The sequence below is a fragment of the Atractosteus spatula genome, chromosome 6, assembly GCF_055471065.1.
Source record: "Atractosteus spatula isolate fAtrSpa1 chromosome 6, fAtrSpa1.hap1, whole genome shotgun sequence".
Classification (NCBI taxonomy): Eukaryota; Metazoa; Chordata; class Actinopteri; order Semionotiformes; family Lepisosteidae; genus Atractosteus; species Atractosteus spatula.
The window spans coordinates 6,000,709-6,022,564 of record NC_142711.1 but is presented as its reverse complement, the minus strand read 5'-3'; the positions used below and the strand labels follow the sequence as shown (position 1 = coordinate 6,022,564).

Below are 21,856 nucleotides of genomic sequence, written 5' to 3'. Positions count from 1 at the left end.
TAATGCTTTTGTACAATGTACAATGCTTTTGGGATGAAAAAATGTCATTTGTGATTTAACGGATATTTAGCAATAACAGACACCCCTTCCACCACACGTCTATTAAACTGAGGCTTTACTGTAGTTAGGTTACAGCCCAGCGTATGAACGAAAGAGGTTACCAGTAAGAGGAGGTTGTCTCTTGTGGCTCTTGAAATAACCCAGGGTGTCAGCTTTGACAACCTGGCTGGTTCGGTACTCCCAGAAGCCTTTTTAATGAAAGTGCCTTCTCTTCGGTTTTAAATGCCCACTCCTGTAGTTTCCACTTTGTCCCCTCTGGTTGGGGTTCAACCGCTTCAAAATATATCCATCGGGTTGAATTCGTCAGTACTTTAAAGAATTTTGAATGTCTGTATCAGCTGTCAATGTAGCCTTCATTCTTCAAGACTGAAATTGTTTTAGCCCAGCTAGAACATTTTTTGTCTAGATCCACGTAGGTTTCTGTGTGTATAAAGAACCTGCGGCCTAAATGGCAGTCGAGTTCAGGTTTTGCCCAGTATGAGCCAGATGTTTGCTCAGCAGCTCTCACGTGGTGCTTGGCAGGTGGTGACTTTTCTGCAGCTCCCAGTCCAAGCGTTCACAGATTGCCCATTGAAAGTCATGTCAGCGTATCTGTGGGTTCGGGGAGGAAGCAGTCCTTTCTGGGTTCTCCATCCACTCATGCCACTGGACATCAGGCATGCGGTCCCATTTCGGTGCAGTGCTGGTGTTGCATTTAGCTCAACCTCCCGCTTGTACAGAGGTGGCAGAGTTGCTGATGCGATTGTAAGGAGGCCCTAGGAGTTCGGCCTTCCGCTGGTGGTTGAACTAGGATACCACAAAACATGTGTACTGTAGGTGGGAGGGTCGGTTACGTCGGTCAGTGAAAGGGCACACAGTGTGCTGCTTACTGCTGGAGTCTTCTACAGTTTTTATTCACTTTCCCTTTGTGTTGCTTAAGGGACTTTGGCCTATGCATCTCAACTGCAGAGCATCTGGGGGGTTCAGTCAGTGTAAGCGATGGGTCACTTAAGGAGATGCCAGTGGCCTACTATATTGGCTTGTGTAATAAGCTAGTTATTGTACAACTTGTTCTGGTTTGTGTCTTAAGCACTGCGCTTCCAATTACGCATGCGCCGTGGGACACTTAAATGAGCTCCAATAACAAGACTGTACGCCTGCTAGGATGAAAGGAAGGATGCTCATACTGAGTCTGAGTTATAAAAGCAGTGCATGCTCTTGAGATGGTTGATCAGGTTCTTCTTGAGATGAAGGAGAAGCACTTGTTTTATAAGCCCTTCCCTATAGTTTCCACTTGTGTCGTCTGGTTCGTGTTTCACTCTACATCCTAAAGAAATCCACTGGGCTCGCTTGGTCAGGAACTTAAAGGAAGGCATAAAGAAGGAATAACACTTAGGAAGGGAGAAGAACAATTTACTTGGAAAGCATGTGAAACTGGAAGTTATTCATTGCCATTCCCAAGAGAACAAAAACAGGTCTAAAGAGTTAACTTTCCAGCAGTCGTACGGAAGTCGGTCGAGAGAACTGGAGTGAAGTTCGTGTTTTGTGCCTGTGCGTGTGCTTTGTGTGAGCCAGCAAGTGGTCTAGCATGCCTGTGAGTGACTCTGTATCACCGTGTCGTGCAGGGAGACAGCGAAACAGACTGGAGCCCATGGATACCATCTTTGTGAAGCAGGTGAAGGAGGGAGGCCCTGCCCATACTGCTGGACTTTGCACAGGTAGGGTTTTAACTCGCCTGCATATCTGAGCTAAGGGTTGCTAGTAAACAGGATCTTCAAACTCGCAATTATTTTTACTTTTCTGCCTTTTCTATTTTACTTTTATTTTTTTTTAGTGGTTTCGTATTGAATGTTGCTGCTGCTCTTGGATATTTCACTACATTCACATTTGTCATTAGATCAAATGCTTACTGTAACGTTTTGATGGGGTTTCTGTGACTGTGCTCTGCCTTTTGAAGCATACCCAGCTGTGAAAATGCTCAGCTTTACTAGAATAACTAATATTGCCATGATTCAACACACCTTTTTCCTATGTACGTCTGTTTTAGACAGCTGTCTCCTTTATAGGAGAGCATAAGATTGTTCTACTAGGAAGCTGTTTGGCAAACAGTGAAACAGACGTTACTGGTTTCACTGTTAAATTCCTACTAGGTTTACCTTGTGCAGTGAATATTTTAAATACCAGTCGTTTCTCAGTAGGATGTTTTCTTTTCTCTGTGGCATAACGGGTTTGGAGACGACAGTGTTAAGTTACCAGTTTTCATTTGTGATCTTCACCTTTCTAACAGTGCTGAAATCAGAAATCGTGATTCTCTTACCATACCAAAAGGCACCATTTTTCAATAGCATATACTGTACATTCAATTCACTTTTTATTCTTATCTCAGTAATGTATTTAGTTCTGTTTTGTCTGTAACTTATTTCAGACTTTGACATGTAAATATAATCATTATATTAAGTCGCTGAAAGCATGAACACCAGCTTTGGTGTCTGTAATTGTATAAACTTGTCTTCTGCACACATTAACCTGGAAGGAAGCTGTGTACTGCTTTCAAGTACTTAAGAATTCTCGCAGTCCTTCAAGACCCACTTTGCACCTGGTCAGGTGTTCAACGTCCCCTTCTACTGGCCTGTAACTGGAGCCATTCCAGTCTCTTTCGGAAACTATGGTTTAAGTCCATGTATTCCTGAACTCAAAAATAACAAGCGTGCAGTTACAGACTTAATTACTGTACATGTGTTTCCAAAAAGACTTTGACACCTTTCTTAAAGGGACAAACTGTTGGACTCCAGACAGTGTATGTGTTTGCCTTACAAAACATCTTTCATAAATCAGATGTCTTTCCTGCAAGAAAAACACTTTGGAAAAATTGGGTTTACTCAGTTTGACTTAATAAATCCCTTCAATTTTGTTTTTACCTCCTCAGACTGGTTTCCATTCAGCTTCTTAAAGTCACTTTTTTTTCTGCTTTCAGCCCTGGAGTATGTTTGATTTCTTCACTTTGTTTTTGGAAGCGCTTTCATCTGCATTTGGAATGATCTGCTAATTTCTGCTTCTCCATAACATTTTATTTTCTGAGGGCCATCAGTAGTCTGTAGAGAAATGTGTAGCAATTAAGGAGTTTTTGATTTCAGAAAACAGAATTTATTATAGCACAGGCAATGGGCTTATCATGCAGAAATGTTCAAGTGGTACAGTTTACCAAGAAATAGTATAATACTGCATTGCACAGCTCTACAGTACTCTGTACATAGGTCTTGAGGTTTTAATACAAATGGGTGCTAGCATATTCTATAATACGTATTTTAAAATGTTTCTTTCTAGTACAAACAGCTACCACAGCACATGTCTTGTGTATTTAATGTGTCTTCATCCCAGGATCTTGTGATGCAGTCCTGCCTGTTTTCTTATAGACAGTTTAAGTTGCTGAGCATTATTTACTCTAAATGCAATCCACTTTGAGCTGTGAATGTACTGTAAATATTCTAGAAGATGTATTCACTGAATACATAAAAGGCAATGCATTTAAATGTCGTTGCAGTTTATTAAGTGGTTTAATTTTTCTCTTCAGGGGACAGAATTGTGAAAGTGAATGGAGAAAGTATAATTGGAAAGACTTACTCCCAAGTAATAGCCTTGATTCAGAACAGGTAAGAAAGTTTGCTTAAATAAAATGTTCTGTAAATAATTCATAATCCAAATTTGTATTTTCACTGAATTAGATTTTGTAAAGACCTGGATTGGTAATGTAAAAATGTTTTAGTATTGTATCTTTTAATATTGTTTTTATGCATTTGTACACTGTAATGACTGTTTTGGAACAATTGTATAGAAACGTGTCTGTGTATTTATCAATACATTTTTTTGTACATTTTCGCTAAAACATTGCTCAGACGCTGTAGTAGTATTTTTTCCATATCTATAAATACAGCAGTTGGATGAGTGATGGGCAATTTTAGTGCGAGTCTTTTCATTGTTTCTGAATGCCAGTTTGGGGAATCAATTTCACAATTTTACACTCTCCTAAGTTCCCTGAGATGTGCACTGAGCATGGGGTGAAAACACGAACACGGAGCCCTTTCTAATCGCACGCTTGCCTTTTCCTCTGTCCCCTGCTTTTTCACATGAACGAAGAGCCCTTCACTGGTGCTGCGCGCAGGGGCCAAAGGCAAAGTAAACAGCAATATTAAATGCCCCCTCTGTCACACAATTCTCTGTTTTTACCAAAAGTGTGTTTAAGTTATCCTGATACCCACGTTGTGCCTGCAGTAAGACTGGAAGAGGCTAAGAGGCATGTGAGGAAACGATAAAGAATTTGGAGATGTACAGATCTATTCCATAATAGACTCCAGCTGTATACCTTCTTTTTTCATCATCTCGGCCCTCTGAGTAAAGATTCCGAGACGGATATTAAGTTTATCCTTTTTCATCTGAGCTCATCAAGCAACCCACAAAGCAAAAAAGACCCTTTTACATTTTAGTTCAGGTGGGTGGCTGCGTCAGCATGCGTAGGCTGCAAAGGAACCAGTGATAGGTTTATTCCCTGCTGAAAAGAGAAGAAAGGAATCACAACGATTCGGCTGTGGAGCCTTCTTCAGGTAAAGGCTCCACACCTGAAACGTTTTTTTTTTCTCTTTTCATCATGGAATAAACCTACTACATGTTCATTTACATTTTGTGTTGACTTCATCTTCTAATTTATATGATGTGTTGAATTTTAGTGACACATTTCTTGAGCTGTGTGTGATGCCAAAAGATGAAGACATTCTACAGCTGGTAAGTGAAAATTGCTTAACGTAAGATTCATCTTTATCTGGATTTGATATTTTTATTTTTAGTTCATTGTAAGAGGACAAACTGCACACCAGGTGCTTTCTTGGTGTGCAGTTTCTCTAGTAACAGGGTTAAGCTGATGTTCCTGTAGAGAAATACATTTCTGGTGAATCGGTTAGTGTCTAAATGAAGTAAAAAAAAAAGAGCATATTTTCATTAAGATGGCAATATGATACTTGGTCACAACTGTAACAGTACATAATTTTTTTTTTACTTTGAAATCTGGTTATAAACTGTTTTGCAGAATGATAGTCACAAGTAAAAGTGCATCTGTAGCCTCCTCTGTGAATGTCATTTCAATTCCTGGAGTAACAGTATGGTACTTCAGTACATAGAAGTGTTTATTTCCAGCCTTTACTGGATAAAAATGAATTTAATTGAAAAAAATCTCATAAGTACAGGAAGGCTAAAGGTTTCAAATTGTTTTTCTACTATATACTAAATTGTTGAATGTTTAAATTGTAGATAAGTTAGCTTAATTACCACCTATGGTTAAACGTGAATATCATTACCAGTAGTTCTTGAATTTACTGAGCAGGTTCTTGTATTTCATACAGAAAAAGAGCTGTGAATGCTTTCAGTCATTGCTTTCAGCCTGTGTATTCTTCATTGTATGTTTTATTTTTGAGTACTTTAAAGTTAACTTCTTTCAGGAGCTGTAACAATTATGACTATTACATGGTACAAATCGCTAGCTAGTTACTTGTTAATGATATGAATAGTGTTTATGTGCTGAGATTTACATTCTGTTTTGGAGAAGACGATTGTTTTCATACATTCTGATATGAAAGCTTATGTAGGACAGTTGAAGTAAAACTGTTTGTGGTTCTGATTTAATTGTAATGAGCTCTGCTTTAGAACATGTCTGAGTCTGAAACATGTAGTGTGGCATTCTTATATGGCTGTCGTGGCCACCTAGGGCTGAAAAGCTAGTCAACACTTTTGTTTTCTCTCGAATTGATTACTGTAATGCCCTACTCGCTGGGGTATCTAAATCCACACAGAACAAACTTTACTAAGTCCAGAATTTTGGGAGCCAGCATAATAACTGCACTCCTGGATTCCCTGCACTGGCTTCCTGTCAGGTTTCACATTGACTTCAAAATCCTCATGCTTACCTGTGAGGCTCTACATGGCTTGGCACCTCAGTACCTGTCTGCCTTACTTTCGTCCTACTCCCTACCTCACAACCTTTCTTGGTCTAGTTCTGGTTTCCTGAATCAGGCCTGTCTGCATACTGTGGGTGACAACGCCTTTTCCTCCTATGCCCCTGAGCTCTTCTTTAGAAGGGCTTTTATTTAACTGGTTCTGTCTGCCCCTGTGCTTTCCTACTGTGCTCCAAACCTTTATTGTTACTGTGTAATTCTGCTCTCATTCTGTGCCTTTTTTTCTTACTATAAGCTCTTTGAGAAGCTACTTTTAAAGGTGCTATATAGAATCGTTTATTATCATTAGCACTTTTTAAGCTAGCCCCTTAGCCTAGCACCAGCATCAGGATTGTGCATTCCTCTACAGCTACAGGAGAGTGTGATTCTTCTGGTGACCCAGTAAGTCTGCTTGTGCAGTTAAGTCAAGGAGTTGCCTTTTTTGGCAGTTGCATACCTTTGTTGACTGGAGTCCACTCAAAACTGGTGATGCACAGTCAGCTGTGAGTAATCCCAGTGAGAGCTGACAATTGGAGGCACAGGTGTGAACTGGCAATGTATGGACTGTAGAGCTCAGCCCCTTAGCTACAAGACTCCCAAAGAGATTTTCACACTGTACAGAAATTTGTTTCTGCTCCATATAGATTGCAAGTATTTAAATGCAATAGGGTGAATAACTTGATTTTAGAATTTTTATTTACTGGTAATTTCTGTTTCAGTGGTTTTTTTTATACAAAGCAAAATCACTTTTTTTGAAAAAGGAAAATCTGCCAGCAGTGTCTAGTTTAAAAACATTGGGGATTGTTAATGTATTTGGATGCTAAATTGTAACCTTTAACATGAAAGGTGTAAAGGAAAATTTATTTTGTCAAGAAGGGTTGTTGTATTTCATTGTATTGTGCAATTTCTAAAACGTAATAGCAATACTAAACATTCTGGGGACACATTTTGTGAACCATTGCCACAGTATCACTGCTAACAGTATACTGACAGTTACTAACAATGAAAAAAAATAATTGTCAATATGAGGAAATATCACAAAGTAGGCAGTGTGGTGTAAAATCACTCGTCCCAAATTGCAGTTTCTCTCCACGGGGATTATTTCAGGCATATTTTTTAAAAATAGAATTAAGGACACATTTTGTCTTGTAGTTCATAGCCGTGTGTGATGGGGGTGTCTGATTAGTCATCACTGATACTGTATGTAACAAACTGGTTTTTGCAGAGTTAAGTATTTTAAAAGTGCTATATTTTTAAAATATAAGCAGTAGTATAAACTGAATTTGTTTATTGTAAGAAATGAGCTATCTTTATGGATTCAGCTGTGGTGCATTGTTTGGTATTGTAGGTTTTTTACGTATGAGTTCAGTCACCTTGAAATCCCAAGGGGTGATATTTCAGAACAGCCAGGAGAGAGATGTCCTCTTTTAGAACAAGTACTTCTGACTGCTGAGAATGCTGGAAAAGTTTTAGAAACATGCCCTAATTATAACACTTGAACTGCAGGAACATGCATTTTGCAATAAATCTGTGTCAGCTACGGGGGCTTTAAAAAAGAAAACAAACTTAGTGTTCAGTTTCTTTTCCCTGTATCTACAGTTTCCTTCATTTTTATAATGGCTAAGAACATCATGAATGAGTATCATTGCAGTTTGTGCTTAATTTTAGTTAGTTAGTTAAGGACTTTTGGGACTACACTATGTGCCAGTTAAAGTTTTTAGGTTTATGGCTGACCTTCATTTCCCTTTAAAGTCAAAACTTCTTTGTAAACTAGATTAGCAAGTTTTTTTGAAGGAAGCTAAATAGAAATAAGCATGGTGAACATTGTGGATGTGCCTTGACTCATACCTACTTCTTTTGCTCCTAAGCCATAAACTATTATTCGTTTGATGATCGTATTTTATTTGTGTAATTAGCAGCAGAATAGGGTCTTTGAGTATCTTTGATCTTATTCAACACGGTGAAGGGTCTTATTTTCATTCTGCTGTCATTCTAATGCACAAAGGAAAACCCAGCAATTAGGTCTCATGAATATGCAATATTTTTAAACAACTTATGACATTGTGAACAGAAGATAGGTCAAGATACACACTTTGGTTGTGTGAAATCTGCACGGGCTCCCTGAGCATTAGCACAGTGCTGGCAGCATAGACTTCGTTTCTAGACTGCAGAAATGTGCCTCCTCTCTTCTTATGCAGCAGGCAAAGTTTGGCAAATGGCAGTTCTCCTGCTGGTATGGGTGAGTTGGTCAGAGGAAGAAGTTGGCCACTGCAAGATGTTAGTTTTAAAGCCATGTCATTGTCATCTTCACGGTCTTGATTCTTCCTGCTGAAGAATGAGCTCTTCAGGATTGGCCTGCAGGAATGAAATTGCTGTTGTCAAGAACTTAAACACATCCTGGACTGTGGGGTTCTTCTTAATCTGCACCAAAGGTGCTGGAAATGGCTCCCCACATTGTCACAGCTGGCTTGACCAATGCGGTGGTCAGTGTGCTGCTCAACCGGGCATCTCTGCTCCTTGTGCTCTGTTAGTTCTGTCAAGAGGCAAAGAGTAGAGAGAGTAGAGTAGTTTATTGCCATATGTACACTGGAATTCTTAATTGCACTCATCTCCCGGGGCGTACACAGTTCAACAGGAGCAATAAATGTTGTGGAAGAATAAATATATAGTAGTGAAACAAAAAAACATGGTAGACCATGCACAAAGTGCATAGTGCAGATGTGTATTGAGGCCCTGCAGTGGGATAGAAGCTGTTCTTGAGTCCAGTGGTCCTTGATTTAATACTGTGAAAAGAGCGGTCACTGGTAAAGAAAACGTGCAGTTTGCATTGCTGCCAAACCTCCGGGTACCAGTTTCCAGCTTCATGTATCGGCTTCATGTATTTCACCACCACCCTACATATGAAAATGATTTTAATGTTCATTCTTAGAGGACGTGCCCAAGATCTAAGCGTTAGTTCCTGCTTCTAAAACAGTTACTGGTGTTGCAGTTTACTCTACAGCTCTACATTGAATAAAATTAGCCCATGAGAGAATTCATAGATCTTCAGTTTACTTTAATTTTTGTTGTAGTCTATCCTGGGCAGACTTCATATACACCTGTATGGTTGATACTCTTGAGCTCATCAGAAAACACATCAGGTTTATTCTAAATTGTCAAATAGACTGACAGTATTCCACTAATTAAGTCATCACTTTCCTGCTTCCCTCTTACCTAATTATTGAGGAACTGAAATTGAATTGATAGTTTTTCTTGTCTGTCAGACTGCTTTCTTTAACAGGATTAAATTACCTTAATGATTCACCAAAGCCAGAATTTGTGGTGTGGACACGGTCAGTCTTGCTTGTCTGTTAAGCAGTAAAGAAATCCACTTAGAAGTAGGAAAAATACAACATCTTTGTCATGAAAACCTTTTTTTTCCAGTGGGAGATGCCTTTTTGCAGACTCTTACTGGTTGTGCAGGTTTATAGACTACTTTACATAGCTGATAGAGAGGATAGCAAACCAAATACAAAAATCACAGATGTGGTTGTAGTATGTGCTAACTTGCATAGCAGTCTTCACAGATACATGAAAATATCAATTCTGATAATTACAGCATTCGTTTTGCTGATGGTTTTTATCCAAAGCTGCTCGGGAGTCTGAGACTCCTGCTGTGGAGTCATTTTCAAGGGGATTTTATTTCGTCTTCTCAGAAGCATAGTGCACAGAGAGGTCAAGAACAGTAATTTGAGGGCTGGAGTTTTTAGCTGGGACTGTTCTGGTACTGCACATAATATTTCTGCAGTTCTGTATAACATTGACCTGGATAGAAGCAAAGTGATATTTCAGTTATGAGAAAATGTTTTTGCATATTTGGGATATGCAATGCAAGCATTACATCCCCTCGTGACCCAGGTGTTCTCTGTCAGGGGCGTGAACATGGTTTTCTTCCAGATTCTGTAAGGCACCTGTCAAGGTGCTGTAGCTGGTGTTCTCTGTAACAGGACGCCGAACGGCTTGGAACAAAAGCAGGACAGAGTCTGCGCAGTCGTGGTTGTGGTTGTTGAGCATGAGGCCACACTGAAGTACGCTAGTGCGTTAAAGATAAGAGGGCCATTCCTTGAAGCATGTGGGTGGATATTCCCTATGGGTGGCTGAAAACAGGCAGTGCGTTTGCGGAGGCCGAGCGGATCTGTTGTTGTTCATATTGTCACATGTCTGTGGAGTGAGGAGGGACATCGGAAATGAATCGTTCACATCGATTCACCGGAGTCTTTGAGATGGGTTGAATGAATTACACTTCTTTAATTCTAAAAATGGGTAATTGGAAAAAGTTACCTTGTTAACGTGTTTGCAGGCGTACAAAGGCCACCCAGACAGCAGTGCCCCCAGTTTTCGCTGTCAATGCAGTGAAGAAATGTTAAACTCATAGTTAGCAGATTTATTGGTTTTATGTGCTATGTGTTTTTCAGGTTAAGTCTTACACCAGTAAACATTTTTTTTTAATGTGGCAAATTACTTTTGAGTGACTTTTGTATAATTATTTACCTATTGGAGAAAAGGGCTACAGTAAAAATTTAATCCCACCATTAACTTATCTAATATCACAGTTGAAACCGTTTTATTACCGTTTCCTGGCATAGAATCACCCATTGTCACAGAAATTTCCCTGATTTGTTCATTCTTTAATCTCTTTACCTTTGAGATATTTGACAGAATACATGCTTCTGTTAATACAGGCAATCCCTGTTATACATGAGGCAGGGACCAGAAAATCACAAGAATAGAGGGGACTTTTCCCCCCATAAGAGCAGTGTAAATCTGGAGGGTCCTGGACCATAAGAGCATACACGTGGCCCATGTGACTTACAGCAGAAGGCTTTTCTCTTAAGAGTTAATGGAAAAGAGTTGGGCTAGGGGCCATACATTAGACTGTGTTTTTCACCCGTTGCTAAATATAGTAAGAGGGTCCAGTTACTCGTAAGTCTAGGTTACATTCTTAAATAATGCAATTAATAGCAAAACTACTTAGAGGAATTACTAGCCATTAAGAATAATGAGATACGTTCTCAACAGCAGTTCTGATAGGGGTATATACATATTTATACATTTAATGTAATTTAAAGTACAATAAATAGAAATAATTACAACTCGTTTTGAAGAGATTTGTAATTTGCGATCAAGTCTTCATCCATTGGTTGGATGGATCAGTAGCATGATTGATTCTTGGTGTGAGTTCAACTTTAATATTGGGGCATAACTATTCATAATTTGAATCAAGTGAATAGATTTTTCTCTTCAAAATATTTTTTTTATTTCTGAAACTAAATAATGCAAGAACCACCTACATTCCTGGCATTTGGTGCCTTGGAAATGTAAGAGCGTGGAATTTTTGCATCATTTCTCAATTCATGAAGGGTGTCAGTGCAAAATGGGGAAGTATTTTAGAAAAGTATTTAACTTTTAAGAAAAACGGCTCCAGTGGAATATTGTTTGTCTCGGTGCTTTAAAGGTTATAATTTCTGCCATACAGCACTCATAATGATCAGATTTTTTAGTGATGCAAAATGTAGTAACATTTCTCTGGACTTGCTTGGACACTTCTCAATGGACCTATTTACAGTACAGTGTCCCCATCACTATACTGGGCCGTAAGGACCCACATAGATGGCACTAACAACTCTTCCAGTAGCAGCCTTAGCTTTCCCAGGAGGTCTCCCATCCAGGTACTGGCCAGGCTCACACCTGCTGAGCTTCAGAGCGTTGCCAGTTGTGAGTTGCAGGGTGTAATAGCTTTGTCTTTATCGACCTAGCTTTGGATTTTGTGGGGATCTTCATCCCTTTCGGAATCTTCCAAAGAGAAAATGAGGGTTGTTCTTGTTGATGTTAAAGGTTCCATGACGCTCATTCAGAAGAGGACAGACTGCCCCTAAACCTTAATTCTCTTTGTGCGTGTCAGCTTCCAAGACCACTTGGTTCAAATTGTATGTTTAAAAATAAAAAAAACATGTAAATGTGAGAATTTCATAAAATGTAATAACACGCAGAACCATACAGGTGAGGGTCACATGAGATCGGCATCCTGCTGTACTGCAGGAAGTCACAGCGCAGTTCAGTAATGGTTTGTAACGCTTTGTAACGAGAACACAGAAACACACACAGAGCATCTTCCCTTAATGCATGTATTTATACTTGAGACCTTTATACATGCATTACAACTTGTACAGAGATTTCCTCACAGGGAAAAATGGTTGGCAGTGGTTCTCCATGCCTTTGAGTTATTCTGTAAAATGTACAACAGATGTTTGTCTTCCTGCAAAAAAACATTTGAGAATGAACCCTTTCACACTGCAGGTCAGTTTCTGAATAGATAAGCATATACAAAGTTAAGTTATGAGCTGTGCTTCTGTTAGAATTGCTTATTACATAACACCAATACTATTTTGGAAAAAAAAATCAACAAATCACAAAGCAGAATTTTTACGCCTTTGAGCCAAACAAATGTCTGTCAGTGACCCTCTTTGGTTTAAATGTTTAGCCAACAATTAAGTTGCCAACCAGCTGAATGTGTAGGTTTCGCTTGTGCAATAACAATGTTTTGTGAACACTACAGGTTAAAAGATGCTGTATTGCCTTTAGTCTGTGATATTGTCTCGACCGTGGGAGTCCTAGCATGAAAGTACTTGTAACAGGTTCCTTCAGAGGGATGGGTTGAGCCATGAGGGAGCCCTCAACTTGTTACACAACAGTGATCCGTGTGGTTCAGCAGGTAACCAGAAGGCTGAACTGTGTGAACTGTATGGTTGGTGTTTTTCCTGGTTTGTGGTGAAGGAGGCATCCAGCCTAATAACACGTTCTCACAGAGAACCGCATACAGTATATCTTTATATCCTGATCTGGGCAGGGAGTGTTGTGATACGTGGAATAAAAAACATATGCTGCCTATTCTAGATATTGATAAAAACTGCGGAAAAGTACTTGAAGGCTGGCAGAACGTAGTTAAAAGCTGAGGCAGTAGAGAAACTTGAACAACAAGTTACACGTTGATAAATTCTGTGAAATAAGAGCAAAAAAACCATCGTAGTGCAGAATGAGTTATGAATTGAATAATATGTGATGCTTGTACAGTAATCTAAACGGCGTTGCACAGAGCAAACGTCAATTGTCATAAATTCAGAAAACATGAGGGTTATATTTAGTCACACCTCTGTAGGTAGTGTTTTAAATAAACAATCTTATGGAATGTGTTGAGGTCGATAATTCTGCTTGTTTTAAAATAGAAACCCTGCTGTGTTCCACAGCGGGCATGAATATTTTATTTTAGCCAATCCGTTACATAATGCATTTTGTTCCTATTTCATCAGGGGTTATGAATATATGAAGATGGTATTGCTACAGTAGTTTATGCATCTCATACTGTACACTAGTGTTGTATTTACCCTTTTATATATGAAATTCACTGTGGAAATACACAATCCAGGTGCTTTACATCAGAGCATATTTAAGAGCCCATCCCGAACAGTTTCTTTATACTGTCTGTGAGCTAGGCCTGTACTCAGATCTGTGTATTAACTGCAGCTCCTAGTAATTTCTGTAGTAACCACTGTTACTTGGAAGCTTGTAAGAATCTGCTATTTTAAAATTTCAAGTTATTATATACTAAAAAAAAAGGTATATTTCTGGAGTTTGTTGAATCCCTTGTGGTGATATATTCGTGATGACCTAAAATAACATGCCATGAATGAGTTTTGGTTTTAAAACTTCCTAAACTAAAAAGTCCCCGGCAAGGCAAATTTATCTTCTTATTTTACCAGGAATAAGTCAGACTTGGCATGTTCACTACTGTTGATGTCGTGAGAAATTCTCCAGCCATATTATACAGGACTGTTCATTTGAAGTCAGTCGAAAGGGATAATGCGTTTGTCTCCACCCCCTTTTTGCAAAGCAGAATATGCAACACGTCTCTTGCTGTCATGGCAGCTCGCTCACATCGTTATTAGCGAGATGCGAAGAGAGTGGGGGTATCTGTCCAGTCCCTGTAATGAGCCCCTGATCTGACTGTAGCAGGCAAGGGGGTGTCAGGGTGCAGCCGATGAGGCACAGTGCTGTAAGGGTGCAGTGGGCTGTGAAACAGTTTCCAGTGGAGTAGAAAATGGATCTGAACTGAAAAATCCTCACACAGCAGGAGAGGTTCCGGAAGCATCAGCCTTTGGATTTGAGCACTGTGGTGTGGGTGGTAGGGGGAAAGAAGATGAAGGAGGAGGAGGAGGAGAAAAAACAGCTGCAGTCAGCTGACAAGCTCTTGGTTCTGGTCAGGTCGATATCGTTGCTGAGGGGTGGGGGTGGGGGGGGGGTTGGTGGAGGCCGTACCATCTGAACTGAATGTATAATCAAGCAGCTGCTGCTTTCGTCATCTGAATGGGAACAGCTTAGCCGAGGAGAGAGAGAGAGAGCGGGAGTGTTAGCGGGAGCCGGTAACCTTGCTGCTTGCTGTTGGTGCTGTGGAGACGAGACCCCCAGCACGCTGCAGAGCTAGCTCTGCCAGGTGGGCTCCTGCTAGCTGTTAGCTTTTCTCAAGGCTTGGGAAATGCCGGGGAGAAGCAGGTGGGAGTGTTCACATGAGACTATTCCACTGCTCATCTGCTGCGTGGCCCTTTTACCTCAATGGTACCTTCCAGCAAATTCAGAGAAGATGTATTTTTAGCTTCTCGTATCCAGCATCAATATGACAGAATAATTCTCTCTCTGCATCAGTAAGCAGCTTGCTGTATTTTTTTTTTACTCTCCTTTCCTTTCTCCCTGCTTCTGCGTACTATGGTTCTGCCTGCCCTACTGGCTGCAGTTTTCAAGGGATATCACAGCTCTGGTAAGAAGGAAAATAAAGCTGGGTGTTTTCACCTGTCAGTTCCCATCTCATTTCCATTTTTCATCTTGTTGGTACTGAAGCAAATCGGACCCGAACCATGACACTGCTCTGTGGATTTTATTTTGATTTAAACTGCCGTTATTCCTTTTAGTTTCATCATGGTTTGTGCATTGTTCTTGATGTGGTACCTGTTTGATAGCTGATCGATTGACAACACACCAAACATTTACTGCTGGCGTGTTTGAAGTGCCTCGCCCCTTTTTTCTGTATCATGTTCCCTGCTTCTCCCTGAGTACTTTGGCCTCGGCTGCGAGCTATAGCTTTACAGCCACGCTGATGCAAATAAAAGGGAGGGACTGACACTGGGGCAAGATCATCAGACATGTTTGGAATTGTACAGGAAATGCAATTTGACGCCACAGGTAAAGTGCATAAAACTCTCCTGCTTAATGTTTTCCCTGTCATTTTTGCGCAAGAGCTTAAGGCAGTCTAGTGGCATCATAAAGGCAGCTTTCTGGATAGACTGAAGAACAAGAGATGTTTCATTTCTCCTTCAGCCAAGTTAATTTTTCAGTTCCCTTCCATCTTCCTGGAGTCTTACGTTAATTCAAGATGATTACTGAAGTTTCGTTTGTCACCAAGGGCTATGTGGGAAAACGTCCCTCTTTTACTTTTGCTGTATGTGTGAGGAAACGGTCTCTGAAGCAAAAGGTAGGTGCGCTACTGTCAGATGCTTACCAGTTATTTTTGCTCCTGGCTTGGCGTACTTCTGCTCTTAAATTCACATCTGTTGCTTTGACAGAAGGCGAAGCTTAAGATATCATGGCGCCAGCCTTATTTTATCATGAGATTTTTAAAGGTGAATCGTCTTCTCATGAAAAATGCTGTTGCTGTTGTATATTTTTGCTTTGCTGAAATGGTCGAGCGTTTTTTTGTTTTTGCTGCTCTCCTTTGATATTTTTATCTGATTTCCTTGTACATTGCCCGGCGGTGTTTCACAATGCGGACTGTACGGATCTTTGTACACATCCCATACGTATGTAATGAAGTGGTAAATTTTTGAACTGACATTTAAAATGTTTCAGTCCTTGTTTTCCCTCTGTTGGAGTTCTAGTAGTAGGACATGTCAAGGGGCTTTTGATGTCGACTGGCGTTTTTAGTGTGACTGTGTAGCGTTCAAGGTATTTCTCCCTAGAAGCAGAGGAGTCCGCCACTGACCTGTCTTGTCTTTTCCAGGCGTATTCCCAAGATGCGTACCTTAAGGGCAACGAAGCGTACAGCGGGAATGCCCAGAACATCCCGGAACCCCCTCCTCTGTGTTATCCTCGGATAGATGTTAAACCCTCTGTGATGGCTCAGGTCCCCGATGCTTCCCCGTCCCCCGAGGCGGCGCGGGGCGCACCCCAGGGCAGTGGTCCGGCGGGCAGGGCGGCCTGGCCGGCCGTGGCCCCGGGGGGCCCCCCCGAGCTTGGGTACCGCCGGGAGATCACCGTGCCCCCCTCGCCCCCGCAGCTGCCCAAGACCAAGGCCCTGGTGTGCATGTACCAGGACGCCATCAGGACTGTTGTTGTGCCGCCCGACGCCATCGAGCGGGGAGGCCGGGCGAGCCGAGCGGGGCCCCCTCACAGAACCGAGGAGAACCGGTACGGCTCCGATAAGGCCAGGGCGCCTGCTGCACCATCTTCCTCGGGCGGGCAGAAGCAGTTCCCCCTGCCAAGGGCAGCGGAGTCTCCTTTATTCCCTTCCGGAGGCCGGCCGGTCCAGTTCCCGGGGTCCCCCGACGGCCCCTCGGGCTCCGTCGGCCCCACACTGACCGCCGCTGGCGACCCCTTTCCTGCGGGGCCGAATCACTACTCCCCCTCTTCTTCCTCTTCCTCCTCTACCTCGCCTGCAGCCCACCAGCACATCGACTGGCGGAATTACAAAACTTACAAGGAGTACATTGACAACAAGCGACTGCACATGTACGGCTGCCGGACCATCCAGGAGCGGCTGGACAGCCTGCGGGCCGCCTCCCAGAACTCGGCCGATTACAAGCAGGCGGCGGCGCCCCCCGGCCCGCGGGGGGTGGGAAGCGTACAGGTCCGCCGGAGGAGCACGTCTCACGACCGGGCGTATTCGAACGCGGCGGCCGCGCCCATGCGCAGCGCCTCCCAGGACCGTCTCGGAGGGGGCGAGCAGGCGGCCGTCCTGAAGGACTGGCCAAGGAGTGCCTCCCAGGATGCTCTCACTTCGCCGCTGGCGGGGCCGCCGAAGCCGCGCGCGCGCTCTTGCGACTACCTGGGCAGGCAGACTGAGATGCCGCCGGGGGACGGCTTTGTGGCGGGAGCCCCCGGGCGGGTTGTGGACAGGCAGACCCGTGGCAGGGCTGAGCTGGAGGACAGACCTCTGCCTTACTACGAGGGGGCCAGGCAGCCCAGCAGGCAGTCCCTCTCCGTGCGGACTGCCCACCCACCCCACCGGACTCCGACGGGTTACAGCCCGGACAGCCGCATGGGCGGAGGCAGTTTCAGGGGAGTTTCTGTCCCCCCTCCCTTTCCGAAAGGTACAGAACAGTTGCACACCTCAAGGGCAGGCAGTCTGCCTCATGACGCCCCTCATGCTGCGGACCGAGCCTTGCGAGCGCCGGGCAAGACCCCCGTCACGGACCCCTCCCCTTACGCTGCGTCCGCGGTGCCCGCCGGCCAGGGTCCCGGCGGCTCAAGTGCACTCAAAGACCAAAGAGCGCTCGCCGGCGGCCACCTCCCCCACGCTGCTCCACACCTGCAGCCGCGGGCCCGGGCCGATGGCGCGCGGGAGCCTGCGTCCTGCTCCGCGGCCTTCATAGAGAACAGCGGCGGGAAGGAGCAGAGCGAAGGGAGCGGGGCGGCCGAGGGCCTGGCGGTGGTCTTGCGCGAAAAGCCCCCCTCTGGCAGGCACACACCTCAGCCCCTGCGGCACCCGTCTTACATCCTGGCGGTGAACGAGCCCGAGGGCGGCCCCCCGGCCGAGCCCACCTGCTGGCTGCCCAACGACGCCCGGCGGGAGGTCAACATGAAGCGGCTGGGGGAGCAGCGCAGGGCGTCGGGCTCCAGTCCTCCGGATGACTCCCTGGCGTCTATCCCCTTCATAGGTGAGTGCAGTGCCTGGCGTGGGCGGGTTGCCGCGGAGACCGTGGTCCGGGCGGGATGATGCGCTGCTGGGCAGCAGTGGCGACTCGCGAAGGGCCACAGGCGAGAAATTCAGGTCTCGTTTATGACGGAGCGAGTTCTGTTCCCTGCTTTATGTTCCGCGCGGTGTGGATTGGTACGCGGCGGTGTCGGGGCCCTCGGTGTTGTTTTTCAGCGAAATGCAGTAGGAGCATAAGTTTTAGAAACCCTGTTGAAATGGGGATATTTCAAGGGAACTTTCCATTTTTTTTTTTTGCTTTAGAAAGTTGTGATTGTGTGGTGTTCAGCACATGGGCGTAGGAATTCAAGTTAATCTTCTGTCAAGATTATCAGTTTATGAAAATAGTGCACTCTCACTTTAGTGAGAACCAAGGCTTATCACGGGTTTTTTTTAGAAGCATACTCCCAGGTGTGCTAAGACGGCACAGCGCCTGTGTATGAATTTATTATGGCAGAACGACCTCAGTGCTGTAGTATCGTTTTCCCGTGCTGCAGGGTGCGAGTGTCTCATTACCTGCATATCAAAGTGTATCGTACATTTCAAGCCTCTCTAGGTCAGCATTTTGTCTTGTTGACATTTAGCATTGTCTGTTGCTGTGCCCCGAGCCAAGCAGGTGAACTGGGACTCATGACCGTATCGGAATGACACTGGAGTCGGTCTGGAACCTAGGAGCCTCGTGTAACGGGACTGATCCGTGCTGCCTTGTCTGGGGTGTCTTCAGGGCTCGCCAGGCGTCCTGTTGTAGAGGGTGTTGTGGGTATATCCACATGTTCTTAAATGCTAATAGTTTTCTGTTGTTCTACTGGGCATTTTAATTATCGGTGCAATATCTGAAATCAGTTTTCCTAGACGCTCACCTCTGTTAACATCCCTGTGTCTTTAAATTTAGGCAATGATTTAGCTATGTACTGTACATGACATCAATTAGTGTTTTTCTGAAGTAAACGGCTGTTGTGTTACCTACAAAGGAATATATTTGCAAAAAGGGATGTTTCTACATATTTATCATCCTTTAATGCATCGTAAAACGCATACCAGAAGCATGAATCAACAACTTGAGCAGTATTCGGAATGGAGGCATTAGATCAGTGTACAAGGCTATATAATTCAGCAGTGCTTTAGATTTCTACAGCTTTCAAAATAAAAATGAGAGAGAACTGGAAAATTTGTTGCTGTCCACTGAAACCTTAGTAAAATGGGAGGTATAAAAATAAAGCTACCAACAAATCCAACTAGTAATTATCTCTTGGTCGGGGGGATTCAAAGGCATTACGGTCCTCAATCCCAAATGTCCAACACCTAAATGACAAAAGACGTGTTTATCAAAGATGGTAGCTAAACAATAAACCTGTGCCGGTGTCAGGGCTGTGTTCATGTTGGGAGTCACTCATCCTAACATAAATCAATGAAAAGTGAAATTTGAACTATTGTGTTCCTTCTAAAAGACCAGAAGAGTTTGAAATGATGTATTAATTAAGCTGTTAGATAGTGGAGAAGCTTCAGGAACCCATAGTATTGTGTTTGTTGGCATCGTTTTGAAATTTCAGAATGTGACGAACAATGTTGTAGCTGTCTGAAGGCGGTACTCTTCACTCTGTGTGTGAATTCGGTCTAAAATATCGTAAGTGGAAGTTAGTCTGAAATGTGTGGCTACTGTGACACATTTTCCAGTAAAGAGCTGTAACAAGGTGAGGCAGGTTATGAACAGGACTGGCTGTGTCCTTCATATCGGTTTTCACTGGAAAACTCCTATAGAGCCCAATACAGAAAGAGTATTGATATCAAAAGAATATACAAAATGTAATAGACACCCCGTTTTCCGCTGTAGTAAGAGGAATCGTTTTTTACAGGATTTTCTATTCAGTGGAAAGAACCATTTTCTGTCTTTCACAACTCTGTGTTGTGATGTAAGGTGACAGGTGCAGGTGCAGAAGAGCAGCCAGCTGGGAAGGGGAAGTGAATCACTACTATGATCCTATTCTAATAGTTAGACTTCTCATATTTCTCATAACTGTTGCATGTTTCTAACCGTGTCTTTCACCACACCGCGTTAGGCTAAGGGTACTGTAGGTAGTTTGAGAACTAAGAACTAAGAGGGTTGAGAGAGTGTGGAGCAAGCTGGCCCAGCCATGTTGTTGAAAATGGCATCCTGGAGTCCTTGATGAAATGGCTATTTGACATCCTCAGCACATTACTGCACATTTATGACTATTGTAAACATTTATAAACTTTCTGCGCTTAAGCCTCTGCATAGAATAGCAGCTTCTTTATCACTGAATAATCACTTGCCTAAAAGGGCAACGTGTTTTTGTAATTCATTATTCTGGTGTTTCACCTTTTCAGGTGATAGTTTGATTCTGCTACTGAAAGGAGCTTGTGTTTCCACTTTCCACTTGCCAAGTGGAATCGGTCTCCGTTTTCTTCCAAATTAGGAGCTCTGGCTAGATAAGCATGTTATGCCTTTTGTTAGAATGCATGTCAGCTTTGTGTGCCAAGCATGGGTGATAAGCTTTCTTATTCTTCTCGGAATATTTGTTTTTCTTGGGAGTCCTGGCCCATTTCTTGTATACTATCAGTAAACCGAGCAGGAGGAGTGGCCTGAAAACCATTATTACCTACAACATCCTGCCAAAACTCGACTCAAGCACTGCTCAAGATCAGACAGAGGCTTGCTGTCTACTTTGTCTGAGTCACCTTGAAATTACTGGTGTGGTGCTGTAATTTTGTAAAGATAAGGCTCTTTTTACGTGTGCAGTAACCACGTCATATGATGGTTTCACAAGTCAGAATTTTTTTTATTCTCGCAAACGTTCTCAGCATTTCAGTCTCCCATGAGCTGGAAACCCCAGGCTTGCTAGTTGCACATCAAGGCGTTACATTTGTTCAGGTGTTTTCCAAATTGAAACATGTTGGTTAGTTTCCTTTGTCCTGTCCCTAGTCGAACCTTACTATATGGTCCCCTTCTGTACAGATTTGATTCTGGCCTGGGGTCATTACTCCTGATCTGGCATGAGCGCGTTTTCAACAGACACCTGTTGTTGTACTCGACATCTCGGAAATAAGTGAAAGGCAGGGATCACATCAGGAATAGCCACTGGCTATAGCCATAAGTAGAAGAAATTGGGCAACGGTCACTCAAAAACCCTCATTCATGGCAATAACATAGGGTGACAATGGCTATACCCAGACTATCTTAATCTCTCCGACTAGATCTGGAATTAGGACACTGTGGGGAAAGGACCTTGTGTGTGTCTTCTCCCTCGGGAAATGGGCTTTTTTGTCACATCTTAAACGCATCTCAACCCATCACTGACCTGTGCTGGGACTCCTTGCATCCCTGTGCTTCCAGTGTTCTGCACGGGATGCTGTTTCGGGCGTGGCCATGTCTTGTGGAGTGTCCTTCAGTGCCGCTGGAATAGCCACTCGTTGGTGGCACAGGGGCCATGTGGCGTCTGCTGACACCTGCTCTGTCCGTTCAGGTTCTGCCTCTTGCTTTTGGAGTCCTGCACTAGCTCCTCGCTGGCCTCCCTCCGTAGGCTCCTCGCCTGTTTTCTCTGCAGCTGTGATCAGTAATACAGGTCAGGACCGCAGGCCGTTCTCGGGAAGGGGACAGGCACGCTTCCTCCTGATGGCTTTGAGGCAGCCTGTTGAGTACAGAATCCTATCGCACAAGGTGCCATCAACATGCTGATGGTGACTTGAGCAGAACAGGCACATTCAGCCACAGCATGAAGGCCACAGAGCGTCGGGAAGACTGTGCTCCCTGTTTGGTTTGGAAGCTTTCTCAATTTATTTTAACCCTGCCATTGCTATTGGTATGTTTTTTTTTTTGTAACTCAGT

General features: G+C 43.4%; 1 protein-coding gene across 3 annotated transcripts in view; it reads left to right on the top strand.

The window, feature by feature from the left end:
* LOC148831730 (rho GTPase-activating protein 21-like) overlaps positions 1-21,856 on the top strand; it is a 108,550-nt gene that overhangs the window by 61,988 nt on the left and 24,706 nt on the right. For 2 of the 3 annotated variants that reach the window (XM_088918261.1, XM_088918260.1), the window contains exons 5-8: positions 1,665-1,757; positions 3,611-3,689; positions 4,761-4,815; positions 16,102-17,977. In XM_088918261.1, coding sequence (XP_088774387.1) covers positions 1,665-1,757; positions 3,611-3,689; positions 4,761-4,815; positions 16,102-17,977 — 2,103 coding nt within the window. Of the gene's footprint in view, positions 1-1,664; positions 1,758-3,610; positions 3,690-4,760; positions 4,816-15,382; positions 15,577-16,101; positions 17,978-21,856 lie in introns of those variants that run through there. The other variant, XM_088918262.1, reaches the window with a different exon arrangement.